Raw genomic sequence first — 12,919 nt, forward strand, 5'->3', positions numbered from 1 at the left:
AGCAACTTGCACAAGACCAGCTAGCTATTTTTACTAGCAGAGCCAAGATGAAAACTAAGGTAGTCTGACACCTGAGAACACTGTTTAAAACCACTGCAACATATATCCTCCACTACAGAACACAATCAGAGGATGCTTACAAGAACAAGACAGAATCGGGGCTCTTAACATTGAACCAACTGGACAATTTAGCTTTAAAAACCAAAGTAGCCGCCCCAGTTCTCACTAATAGTGTTCTATTTCTGCACTCCACTCTATCAGATTTTGGTATTTGGAAGCTAAGACTTCTTTGAAGTACATGAAGTCGGGTGTTTGGGAACATTGTTTCTTCTTTGTTCTGACCCTTTGGATTGATACCACAATCAATCTGAATGAAAGCAGTCCTGAGAAGTTAAACTAGAACAGTTTGCTGTATTTACTGGCCCAGTTTTCTTGGGTCAAACTAGCCTCCAAATCTCATGAGTACACACCTTCCGCTCCCCACCCACTTCCTAATCAATCTAAATAAACACAACGTGAAGGACCCATGTTTTTTCATTGATATAACTTTTTGTAAATAAATGACCAAAGAATTTTACAAAATGAAAAAGAGAGAAAGGATGAAAAACAGACCCATGTTTCCTATAAAACTATTTCAAGACAGTTGGCTTGCTCACTTTTGAGAGAGTTCTGAGGCCACTAAATTGTGAAAGGAATAACTAATTAACTAGCATACATTTTTAAGAACAGCGAACAAATATCAGTGAATGTCAAATTTTGAGAGATTCTTAGTTTCAAATTCAGACAGTACTTGAGAGATGGATTTTGAAGTTGACTTGAAAGTCAATTCATTGACCCAAAATATATTGAGCCCCCAGTGTCCTAAGGCATACAGAAAGCCTATAATGTTTTAATTCCAGTAATAGGCACCATGGAATGTATTCTTCAAAATAAAATTTTAAAACTAATTTAAAGTCTTCATTATCATTGATAACATTATCATTAGTCTTTCTCTCTGGATAAGCATCCCTTCAGGAAATTTGAAATCCAAGAGAAGGTAGTCTTCTGTATTAGGTTGTTTGATGCAAAGGATAGAAACCAATCTCCAACAAATTTAAGCCCAGGAGGGAGATACTGACTTATAGCAGGAGGTGATGGAACTGGGCTTAAGAGCTACTGCAACCAGGCCCTCAATCACATCATGACATGCTCTCTCTCTCTCTGGAATAGCTGCTTCATTCTCTCTGATCAGTTTCACTAGTGGGCGACTCAGCCACAGACACTGAATTCACATTATTACAGAGAGAGAAAGGGAGCTTCTCTCTCCAAGCTTCAGTTGAAAAAAGTCCAAAGAAAGGATTCCGGTTGGCCTGTCTTGTGTCACAGGCCTACCTCCTATCACTGTTGGCAGAGGGTAAGCTACCACAATTAACCTAGCCTGGAAAAGTCACCTACCTTCGCAGCCAAAATGGGTGGGAACTGTTTCTAAAGGAAAGAAGCAATGGGTTCTGGCCAGACAAAATAATAATTATTACATCCTCATCTATTTTCGGTAATAAAAGGAAAGTAATTTGGCATAGGTGAAACAGATCCTAGATAACGTGTATCATGAAAACAAGCAAAAAAATAAAAAATAAAAGAAGTAAAGTAGAACAAGAGTCAACATTGTACTTGAGTGGAGTTAAGAGAATTTTATAAACATGTCGAGATGAAAATCCAACATTTCAACAGCAGGCACAGGAATGGGCCATTAGGCAACCTGATTCTAAGGCCCCATGAAAACACCCTTTGTGATAGGATACGTACCCTGATAGGAAAAGTCAGTCAGAAAGAGTGGTTCTCTGAGAGACTGGTTTGTGGTCGAATACCATTCAATGAGGTGGGGCCACAAGAATAAGATGGTATATGATAGATCTTTAGGTTGTCCTAGCTTTGTTTACAAATGCTTGTTTTCTTGAGCTTTCCAACTCTTCATTAGCCTTTCAGAACTTAGGGAATTTACAGCATTTCAATAGTTCTTGAAATAGTTCAACTATCCCAATTCTAATTTTGCTCAAAAAAGAGAGACCCAAGGAGGGCATTTGCCTCCCCAGTGAGCAGAGAAAAAGTTAGTACTGCATTCATATGGAAATGCAAGCCTCTGTGTTATTTGACTCCTATGCTAGTCTTGACTGGGTCCCACAGGCAGCAATGGAAAATGAAGGAGTTCTACTGTGCTTGTGTTTTTTTGTTTTTGGGGGGTTTTTTAAATGATTTTTGAGTTACTGATAAGATTCTCTGGACATTGGCCTCGGTAGACCAAATGTCCTCTTACCTGGACACAGCTCTCTATCTAAACTATCAGCAGTCTCAAAAGTGAACCTCCTTCAAAGGTGTCCGTCAATGTCCGTGTCCTAGGAACACTCAATCATACTGGTTTCCTCTTGTTTCTCCCTCTGCTTCCCCACCCTTCCAGATGATAGATATGATGTACTTTGTCATCATTATGCTGGTGGTGCTGATGAGTTTTGGGGTCGCCAGGCAAGCCATTCTCTTTCCCAATGAGGAGCCATCATGGAAATTGGCCAAGAACATCTTCTACATGCCCTATTGGATGATTTATGGGGAAGTGTTTGCGGACCAGATAGACCGTAAGCAAGTTTATGATTCTCATACACCAAAGTCAGGTATTTAACTTCAATTGGGTCTTGTCTTTTCTAAGTGCATTTGTTTGTTCTCAATAAATGGCTCAAGATAGAGGACCGATTCTTAGCTTGCTATCTTGGAGGAAAAAAGCAATTACAGAAGGTGAATATACAATTTTAGAAAAATAGTCCTCAGGTGTTTCTTCAGGTATGTCCTTTCTGTGGCATAAATCAATATCTGGTGTGCCAAATTTGATCAAGAAATGAACCATTGAAAAGGGATTCAAAATCCTAGGGCCATGTGTTGAATATTTCAATATTAGGAATATATTATGTCGCTACCCCCCACCACTACCCCAGCCCCCAGCTTTAAAAAATAAATTCCTTGGGTTTGACTTCAGAACAAATAAACGATTCTCAGTTTCACCATCAGAATTCAAGAGTGAGGGCAAACATCTGCGTGGTGTTTTCCTTGCAATGGAAACTATTCTCTAGCTCCTTTTCCCACTGTCTTAAATTATGTGCTATTGAGACTCAAAAGAGGCTAGTATTCATTGCCTGGAAGGATGGAAAATGCCTTAGGTTATTAACTGAGTTGCTTGCTGTAAATGCCAGGAAAAAAAAATAGTATCCATATCATGAAGCGATTCAGTGTGGGGAGCAAGCGCCAGCAGGCCCCCACCATTTCATGCCCTAATAGATGCTGATTCTCTGTAATAAACACTCCCCTTGTATAGAGTTTGAAGATGGTTGTATAGTAGGCGTCTGTTCCAGCATTTTGTTTGGTTCAAATGGCAGGGCACACCAGGCATTAGGAAATTATTTGGGAAGAAAGCGTCAGGAAAGAAATATCTTTCAGAGTCGAGGAGCTGAATCCCAGGAAAACCATTTCTTCTTTTCCCTGAGGAATTTAGCTCTAGAAATAACATCCCTCTAACATTGTTGAATTAACATTTTTCAAACATTTTTTGCTGACAGGCCAGCCATCTGAGCCCCGGACTGTGGACATGGATTAGGGTTACACAACCAGGTAGTACAGCTTACTAAGAGCAGGAGCAGAGACTAGTCAGCATCCCCTCTACGACCCCTGCCGGTCCCAGGTAGGACTGAGACCAAGAAAATGAGGACAAAGCACCAAAGAGTGTGAGTCCTCCAGGCCTATGAAGAGCGTGTGTACACTGGCAATGGAACACACCAGTACATCATTTTCCCTTCCGTGATGGATTTTGAACAAATACCCTTTCCTTCTCAAAATGAGTTATCTGAGGCAAGAAGGCTTTTTGGAACACCTAATTGGAACAAATATTCATTTCGTCAGACTTAGCCAACTCACTGAGAAAGAATTTTAACTCCATCTCCCAGTTGCAATATTTTCGGTTAACAATGTGCAGCCTTCAACAAGACAGCTTTCCAGGGACTGGGGAAAACTCTTTTGGAATCCTCCTTTTAAATGGTGCCTAAAGGCAAAACAACATTTAAAAAGCCCACCTGTGATTATCCTCCTCAGAGAGTAAATGTACTATATTCCCCCAAGAAATTGCTTTTCCACTTAGACTATTTTGCCTTTTCTAGTTTTCCTTTCTTCTCCAAAAGAGACTAAGCCCCCATGGGTGTTTTGACAATGCAACATTTTGGGATGGGAGAAGGAGGGAGGTGTAGGTGTGTTTTATGAATGGGATTCTGTCTGTCCCTCTACAAGTGGCCATTTATTGATGTTGTACTATGAACCCAGCCTAGTGCAACAAACACCACCATCTGGCTGAATACGAGGATCTATTATTGTTATTTTAAAAGAAGGGCTGATTGTAGTTTAGAACTTGAAACCACCCCCCCAGAGATGGAAGAGGGGTGTTTTGTGTGAGTGAAGAATGAAAATAGATTTCCCACATTGTTTATTAGATCTGTGGTGCTCTGCGTATGTGAGAATCAGTTTCTCCCCCAAATCCCGATGTGTAACTGACCCAGTCTTGGATGGATGCAACCTTCATGACACCCTTTGCCCAATCACGTACCTTCCTTTTTGACATTCTGAAATTGACTGCAATGGTAGCCACTGTTCTAAGCTAAATCAGCCAGTTTTCTGTCCAGAGTGCTAAAAAGTATTCGTCCTTTCTCAAATGGGTATAGAAAGCTGCCCCCAAATCTGTCATAACATTTGGCCAAGGTCATTGAACATCCCTGTCATCTAAATGATTTGTTTTTCATGTTATGGCACTGGGTGGGCCCGAAGGGCATTGGGTGACCGCCCCACCTGGTCATTCAGAACTGCCCAGGAGACCCACATACCAAGCTATTTGAGAAAGGTACAAATAGTTTATGCTGCCCTGCGGTGTCTTGCCTCTTTTCTGTGCTGTGTCCAGGTTGGTTTGTGAAGCATGTATTCAGGCTGATCGGATCTCATATCCACCTGGACCCACAGCCCTGCCCAGGGTCTACAAGTCTCATTGTGTGGATGTGCCCTGTGTGGACCTCTCCAAGCGCTGCTTATCCGCACAGCCCTTCTCAGAGCAACTCATTTGTAACGTAATGCACGTGCTGTATATCTAACTCTTTTTGTTTTTAACTGCAAAATTGCTGAACCCATTTCATGTTTGGGGCAATAATCTTTCTTAATTGGGATGAGTGTATATGGATATATGGGGCCCTAGAGGTGGGTTATCAACATCTGTCTTATACCTTAGAAAGGAAGACCGCTTTAATGCCCTCACTTCTGGGAGGCAATGCTACCGAACTACAGATTTTTGATATACGTTCCATGTTTTTTCTCATAGTTTGTCCTAAGAGACAGACTTTGTCCCGGAGACTATCAATAAGGCCAAAAAGAGCTAGAAAAGACTTATGAGGTTACTTTCCAAATGTGCTTAAAGACTAACAGCAAAAGAAAAAGAATGAAGTCACCGTAAAATCATAAAATAGCTTAGGTGCTTTTCACCTCTAAACCATATTGGATGAACACGAATGATAGTCTGGCCTTCATATCAATATCTGTAGAGGCTAAAATATTTGCTTTGGTGTCGGGAGCAGAAGTGAATGCAAGAACGTGATTAGACGCAGCAGATAATGACGCTGGGGAAGGGCCAGTGATGATCTGCTCTACCTGCTCACTTTGCCTAAAACCCTGGTTAACTGATGGGGATGGAACTTGCTCTTGTTGTTGGGTGTTTTGTTTTGCTTTTGGTTTTTTCACATAGTCCAAAATCCTCTCAGGTATTTATGTTATATATAATACTAGCTCTTTAAGACCCAACCCGCAGACTACCATGAGGTGACTTGGACTCTGGGTTGCTAAATGCATTACTCCCAAATGATGACAGCCTTTTGGGAGTCTCATTAAGGTGACCCATGTTGCATGGCTTCTGAGAGCTGGTTGGGATCCCACTGGAGCCTGAGAGGAAAAAAGCCACTTAGAGAAGAGGAGCAGCAGAATATATTTCCAGCCTATTCATGCCAAGGCCAGGGCAAAGCTAAAATTAGATGGACTCTCGCCAGCCGAGAAATCAGGTTCTACGTTTTGGTGTGTGAGGTACCTGGAAAACACCTTTGTTGGCAGAGAAAACAGGGTGTCTCTGGCTTCCTCAAGCCTCTGAATGAACGAGACTTCCCTTTATTTCCAGGGCATCCTGGTGTTGCCTGACATACACGCAGATTCCCCAGGCTGGACCAGGGCAGGGGGGAAATGAATCATGCTCTTGAATGCATTAAATTAAAGTCTAAATTTAATCCTCCTTTCTGCCTCTCTTTTTTACAAGTTTGGGTAGTAATGTGAAAGCAGAATGTCCAAAACTTACTTTCCACCATGACAGCTTAATATTATTTGGCTGTTTCCACTCGCCCTAAATTAACTATCCAATCTACTTAATGCATGGGTCAAATTTTCTTTCTCTTGCTGCCTAGGGCTTTTCCATCTGAAATGAATAGATAATATGGAGTAAGAGGGTTTGTTGTCTGTTTTGTGGTTGTTGTTGTTGTTCTATTTTATTTATTTATTTCGTACAAAAGTTTTGCTATCAAAAAATCCTTGCTCTTTTGTACCTTGGTTTCTCTGTGATGTTGGCTGGATTTAAAGTGGTGTTTTTGTCGGGAAACAAGGAGCACGTATGTGCATGTAAAACTAAAACACTCTCCTGCATTACTTTTCTGCCTCCAATTACTCGTGCCTCACTTCAGGTGTGGAAATTAGGATAGCTCAAGGCCAGTCTCTAAAACATGCCTGTTCTGGTGAAGCTTAGAACAGCATGAACCCAGAAGACGGCTGTCGTTATGGATTTCAGTCGTTGGACTCCAGTTCTGGAAACTCAGGGCTCTGCGTCTGTTTGGTGTGCAGGACTGACTTCCCTAATGGCTTCAGAGCATGCTAAGCCCTAACAGCTATAGCATGGGGAGTGTTGCCTGACCAAACAAAGTATTTTGGAAAAGAAAAACTTGAGCCAATGCCAACTTTTAGAAAAGGGGGAATTGTTTTGCTGAGTTTTGTTTTTGCAAATTGCTAAGGAAGTAAGCCAATATGAGGCACCACACCCATTTTCTGTCCCTTACATTCTAGAGAAGACTCTCCCAACTTGTTTACTAAAGTGAACTGAGGCTTAGCAGATTTACAAATAGCAAGCTACCAGCAGGCAGGCCTTCGTGATGATTCAGTGCACTATTGTGATCAACATTTGTTCCACTACCATAATATTCATTTAACCTTGGCTCACGGGTTGGGCTCCATTTTTAATTCATTCATTATTCATTCTTTGGATATTTATTTTGTTCCTACTATGAGCTGGACACTGAGGTGCAGTGATGCACATGACAGAGACATTGCCTTCAAGGAGTTTACAGTCCAGGAGAGGCAAACTGATGTCAACAATATGTATGTGGAGATGGAGCCCAAAAAAGAAAGTGGTTAGTTCTTCTTGGGGTGAGAGTAGGGGCGCAATAGACGAAGCCTTGAAGAGCATGAGAGGGTTGAGCTGAGCTCTGAAATATGAGCAGCTATTTGCTAGGCAGATGGGAGCAGGGGGGTGTGAAGGAGAAAATGGCATTCCAAACTGAGATTTAGCATGGCAAGTTCCAGGCACGACAGGTAGTTTAATATGGCTGACTGTAGGGTGAGAGTCAGGAGGCAAGAAGCAGGACAGATGAGGCTGAGGAGAACAGAAGTATAGATCTTGGAGGACTTGTCCTCCATGCTCAAGGTAGTACCATGATCTGATATATGTTTTAGTCAGAGCTATCAAGCAAAAATGTAAAGAGTCCATAAATGGGGTTGAGATGGGAGGTAAGAGGACATTAGCTAATAGAATAACAGTTGGGATGGAGAAGATAGGCAATATGAGATTTTAGGAAGGTAAAAACGGGAGGACCTGGGCAGAAGTCACATGGTGCAGAAGGTGGTAGTCGGGGAAGTGGATGAGGATTTAAGATGGAGAAGTTGACGGTCACTCCAAAGTTTCTGGCTTACTCTAAAAGGTGATGTCATTTACTATGAGAGAGAGCGAACCTGGGAGGAGGAACGATGGGGAGAAGAGGATTGTTCAGTTGGGGTTGGATTGAATTTGAGGTTCCCATGGGAGTTCCAGGAAAACCATGGAGAAGGCTATTTTTCATATAGAACTCTGGAGCTAAGTATAAAGAGCTGGACTGGGGATATAGATTTGGTGATCAAGAATATAACTACCAGTTAGAGCCATGGTAGTGGGTGAGCTTGCCATGGAGCAAAAGTAAAGAGAGAAAAGAAGGCCAGAGTAGAACACTGAGAATGGAGGAGTCAACAGAATCAAATGCAAGGAATTAGGTGAATATTTAGAAAAGTCCGTTCAATTAGACCTTTAGGAAGTCACTGGTGACTTTGGCCAGAGAATTTTCATTTCAGTGGTGAGTGCAAAAACCAATTACCGTGATTTAAGAGTAAATGAGCACAAAGCAAAGCATTAACTAGGAAAAGAGAAAGAAGTGTTGTATATGTATGGGGCTGGGGGTCATTCAATGAAGTGGGGCTTTGAGAAGAGTAATGTTTTGTAATCACCACACAGGAAAGTCACCAACTCAGTACATGTCAAAGAATTGCTTAGGGCCACCTATTTGCATAGTTAGGTTGTCTGTTTATTCACTCAAGACTCAGCAGCCCAGATCAGGAACAATGAATAGTTGGATTAATCCAAGATTGGAACTTTGCTGTGCCAGTATGGGAGAAAAAAAGGGGACTAGGGTTTTTGAAGATGCTTGCAAGGATTTTTAAAGTTATGCATTATAATGTCTAAGATGAAGGGAGAAGAAAATAAAAGTATAATGCTGGGAAGTACCTAGGAGGAAAAAAGAATGGTCACAGGACTAGCGTTAGCCTGAGCACCAAGTGCACTGAGAACTAAGGATTCTGAGAGTGGTGATGATAAGATGTTGTGGTCAATGAATTAGCATTTGGAATTAAGAGGTGGAACAATTTAGAGTAGTGATAGGGTCCAGGAGTGGCTATGAGAGTGGGCACTAGGATCTGCCAGAAATGAGGTCAAGCATCTTGAAGCTAGGTTCTTCTGTGTTTGTCAAGACAGATATTGAAGTGTCCATAATAATGACAGGAGAGAAAGTAGACAAGAAGACTTTGATCAGGATGACCTGAAACGCAAAGGAGAAAGGGCTTTTTGCAAAAGAGTGAAGAACAGTGGTTTAGAAGAGACAACCGGTATCAGTGAGAAGGCTGACATTACTTATGGGAACTACAATGGTGGATGTAAAGGAATGTGCAATCTCCATTTGAGAAGGTTATAGGGAGACGGTGTCTTCCTGAAAAACGGGTTTTAGTTAAGGCAAGAAAATGGGAAAGTGAGCTTATAAAAGTAGGAAAAAGCATAAGAGTTTGTGTTCAATGGTAAAGTGTTCCAGAAGGCTCTGGGGAAGGGAGGAAAGGAAGGAATGTTGGGAAAATTCAGTGGGCAGAAAGCCCAGCGTCACATGAGGACAATATCGTAGAGAAAGAAAGTTGACCAGAGGAGCTTGCATTGTGCGAACAGAGGATGATGGTAAGAGAAGTATGGTGGGAATAACTTTTCCAGAGTTTTGAGGCAGCTGAAGACTGGAGCCCTGGTAGTATAAGAGGCCAGATGAGGCTAATAATATCTCGGTCTAATGCACAGTCTAGAGCAGACTTTGCTCAGGTTTCCAAGAACTTATTAGGGACAAATTGTTTGGTGCCCTAAAAGGATGGAATCGGAGACTTTATATAGTGCTGCAGAACAACCAGATTCTAAAAAGGAACCTCCCCAAATGGCTGGAGAATTCTCCATCTTGGAGGAGGCTCTCTTTTTAAAATTAGCAGTGGCCCGTGATACTAGAGAAGCATCATTCATCGCCTTCACAAGAATGAGTGCTTATTATCACCTTGGAATATTCCATTTTTCTTTAACCTTTTCTAGACTTGCTAATACCTTGCCTATAATTAAATTTAGTGCTTGGCCCATCCTGGCCGTTTTCCGCCTCTGTTGTAACTCTGCCTTTAACAGAGTGCTTTTGGTACACCCTAGGCTTGCATGACTCCAAAGCCCATGCTTTTTCTACTCCCCCATGAATACTCCCGGAAGTCCTACATAACCCTGTGGCAAATAAAGCATCAGCAGATGGGATGTATTTAAAATTCTCGAAACCTTCTCAAAAAAGCTCCACGCCACTTCCCAAAAAGTTGTCCTTAGGAGAGAAAAGCTGACTTCCCATCTAGTTGTTGGGACTACTTGTCACCCATGGGGAGCTAACTTATCACTGGGAGGAAAAGATATGGAAAGTGTGTACCCCTCCAAATAGAGGCAAATCAAAAGAGCTTCCTGTAAAACTATGTTGGAACTTGTGTCCTCTTTAGCATGGGCAAAAGTGACCTAAAAATGGGATTCTGCGAGATTTAGAGAAGAAACTAAAGTCTGTGGCAACAGTGAGGGACTTCAGAAAGATTTCACATGTGTGCCAGCAGAAAAGTAGCAGATAATGTTTATTATGAGCATGTTTAAGATGAAATTAGTCATTAAAAAACAATAATACTCCATACTCTAGCTAGATGCAATCAACTACAGGCAAGGAAAAGTAATCACCGCAGATTGAATACTAGAGACACCTGCGTGGTGTGTAACTCAACCCCAAATGACGTTAAACGTCATCTAGAATAGCATGAAAAACAAGACAGAAGGGGCTATCTTTACCGAATCTGAAGCTCTGGTGTATCTGTGCCTGGGACATGAAGTATAATACTGGTCACTGTCCCTCAAGGAAGCCATGATACATTGAGCTGGAGAAGAGCAGCCAAACTAATCAAGGGAATGTATGAAAAGCTGCAATTGGAGGACAGATCAGGAAGATTAGAGCTCTTCACTATGAAAGATCAAAGTGACCATGTCCAAAGCCTGTGAACTCTCAAAGTGAATCTCTCTGTGGGTAAAGTGAACGTGACATGGATCCCCAAATCCTGGGATACTTGAGCCAAGAATCCCTTGAAGTATGACAGTGGTTGACTTAGGTCAAATAAGAGAAATACCATTCTACAGGGCAAGTAGAGAATTTATGGGATTTATTTCCCCCAAGAGATGTTACAGGAGGAATGAGATAGTCTCAAAGAGAATTTTGAAAATTTTACAGTTCTAATCATAAAAAGGGAGAATCCGACCAAAAAGTGGCTTGTTTTGTTTCATCCCCAAAATAATTTTCTTTTGAAGGAAAAGGAAAAGGAAAAAGAGGAAGAAGATTCTGCTATATAATGGAGGACCCATACCATAGAAATGACATGGGTAATTCAAAATGGCATATAATCCAAATCACATTTAAATGTTGGTGGAGAAGACACCCAGTCTAGCATGGAACAGATCCCGTTAGTCCTCTACTCAGATTCCCTCCCATCCCCCTTTACCAAAGTTTTGCACCCATCCTCCAGTTTCTGTGTGCTTTGATGCCAAGGGCTCTTAACTGTAAACTTCTTCAGATAATTGCCCTTGACCTTAACAACCCAAAGAGCCTAAAGCACCTGAGAGTGTCTATACCTCCAGGATATCCGTACCCTGGTGCTGAAATGAAAGGTAGGGAGAGTAGAAAAAGTCTGTCCCTCGGCTCTTGTTTAAGTGGAAAACACTTCTACAGTCAGACCGCAAAGTCACTTCTTGAAAGTGAGGTGCAACTTATACCCCAGAGATCCCCGTGGGATCAGGGAGAAAGCTTAAACTTCCAAAATTGCACCCTTTTCAGTTTTTCGCTCTTCCACTTTCTAACCAGTTTCTCTTTGGAGCATTTTCACTTTCACTTGATTCCTTTGTGTAGGGTCACTTCTGGAAGAACCCAACCTGAGACGGGCACTGAGGCGCCATGTCTCCTCAGATCCAACTTAAAATCGTGTGATCAGAGGCTCAGGAACCTTCCTTACAGTGCAGGGCAGGAGGCCATGAGGCACCCAGATTATATAAAGCAGATGGCTGATCTAGTCACCTGTATTAACAAGGCCAACTCATTACAGATGATGAAGACTTATTTGCACCTGTACCTCTTTAACACCTGACGTCAATGGCTATAACTCAAGGCTCTATGTTCCCAGGCGTCAATGAAACAAGTCATCCTTGAAGCAGGAAAGTTTGTCCTAGCCTTCGAATCTTTTATTCCACCGTGTTTCTCAAATTCCTGCTCTGCACCAGGCAGGCCCCTGGAGGGAACAGGAAGATGTGTAGATACTGTCTTTGATTTTAAGGAGTTTTATAAGCCCCCCAGGGGTCAGCAAACTTTTTCTGAGGATCAGGTGATATTGGGAGCCATATAGTTTCTTTTGTAACTCCTCAATGTGACAATAAGTAAATTAATGGGTGTGGCCGTGTTCTAATACAACTTTATTTACTAATACAGGAGGCAGGCCAGATCTGGCCCATGAGCTGTAGTTTGCTAACCCCTGATCTAAACCATCCAGTCACGCTGTTGCATTGGCCTTCTTCCCCCTTCCTTCGGTTGAGGAACATGTGAAACCAATGCTCCAGGATAGAATCAATTTCCTAACTATTTGACGTTTTATCCAAATACATAGGATGACACCGCTGTGGGTATTCATTTCTTCCAGGAAAAGTATTATTCTATCAATTCAAATAAAACAGACCAAAGGAGAAGATTATGTCTGTTGTTGTTGAGTTAGTTATAAGGAAACCACACTACTTGAGCAGTGGGTATGGCTCCCAGACCACAAATGCAGATGCTGCCAGAAAATCCACTTAGTTTTTTCTTATAATTTCACTTATTTCTATTTTGAACACCCATCCCCTTAAGCTGAGGGAAAATCATGACCTCAGGCTCACCCTCTTTACCTTCTCTGAGGTGGATTAAGGTTG

The 12,919-nt window shown here is 41.8% G+C and overlaps 1 protein-coding gene and 1 long non-coding RNA gene across 20 annotated transcripts in view; one reads left to right on the forward strand and one right to left on the reverse strand.

Moving 5' to 3' along the window:
- The window catches only part of TRPM3 (transient receptor potential cation channel subfamily M member 3), a 797,927-nt gene that overhangs the window by 739,388 nt on the left and 45,620 nt on the right, over nucleotides 1-12,919 (forward strand). For all 11 annotated transcript variants that reach the window (XM_070495625.1, XM_044756724.2, XM_044756721.2 and 8 more), the window contains one exon: nucleotides 2,435-2,609. In XM_070495625.1, the coding sequence (XP_070351726.1) occupies nucleotides 2,435-2,609 (175 nt within the window). The remainder of the gene's footprint in view (nucleotides 1-2,434; nucleotides 2,610-12,919) is intronic.
- Nucleotides 1-12,919, reverse strand: part of LOC123280126 (uncharacterized) — a 163,000-nt gene that overhangs the window by 14,885 nt on the left and 135,196 nt on the right. The window lies entirely within an intron of this gene.

Source organism: Equus asinus, chromosome 23 (genome assembly GCF_041296235.1).
Source record: "Equus asinus isolate D_3611 breed Donkey chromosome 23, EquAss-T2T_v2, whole genome shotgun sequence".
Classification (NCBI taxonomy): domain Eukaryota; kingdom Metazoa; phylum Chordata; class Mammalia; order Perissodactyla; family Equidae; genus Equus; species Equus asinus.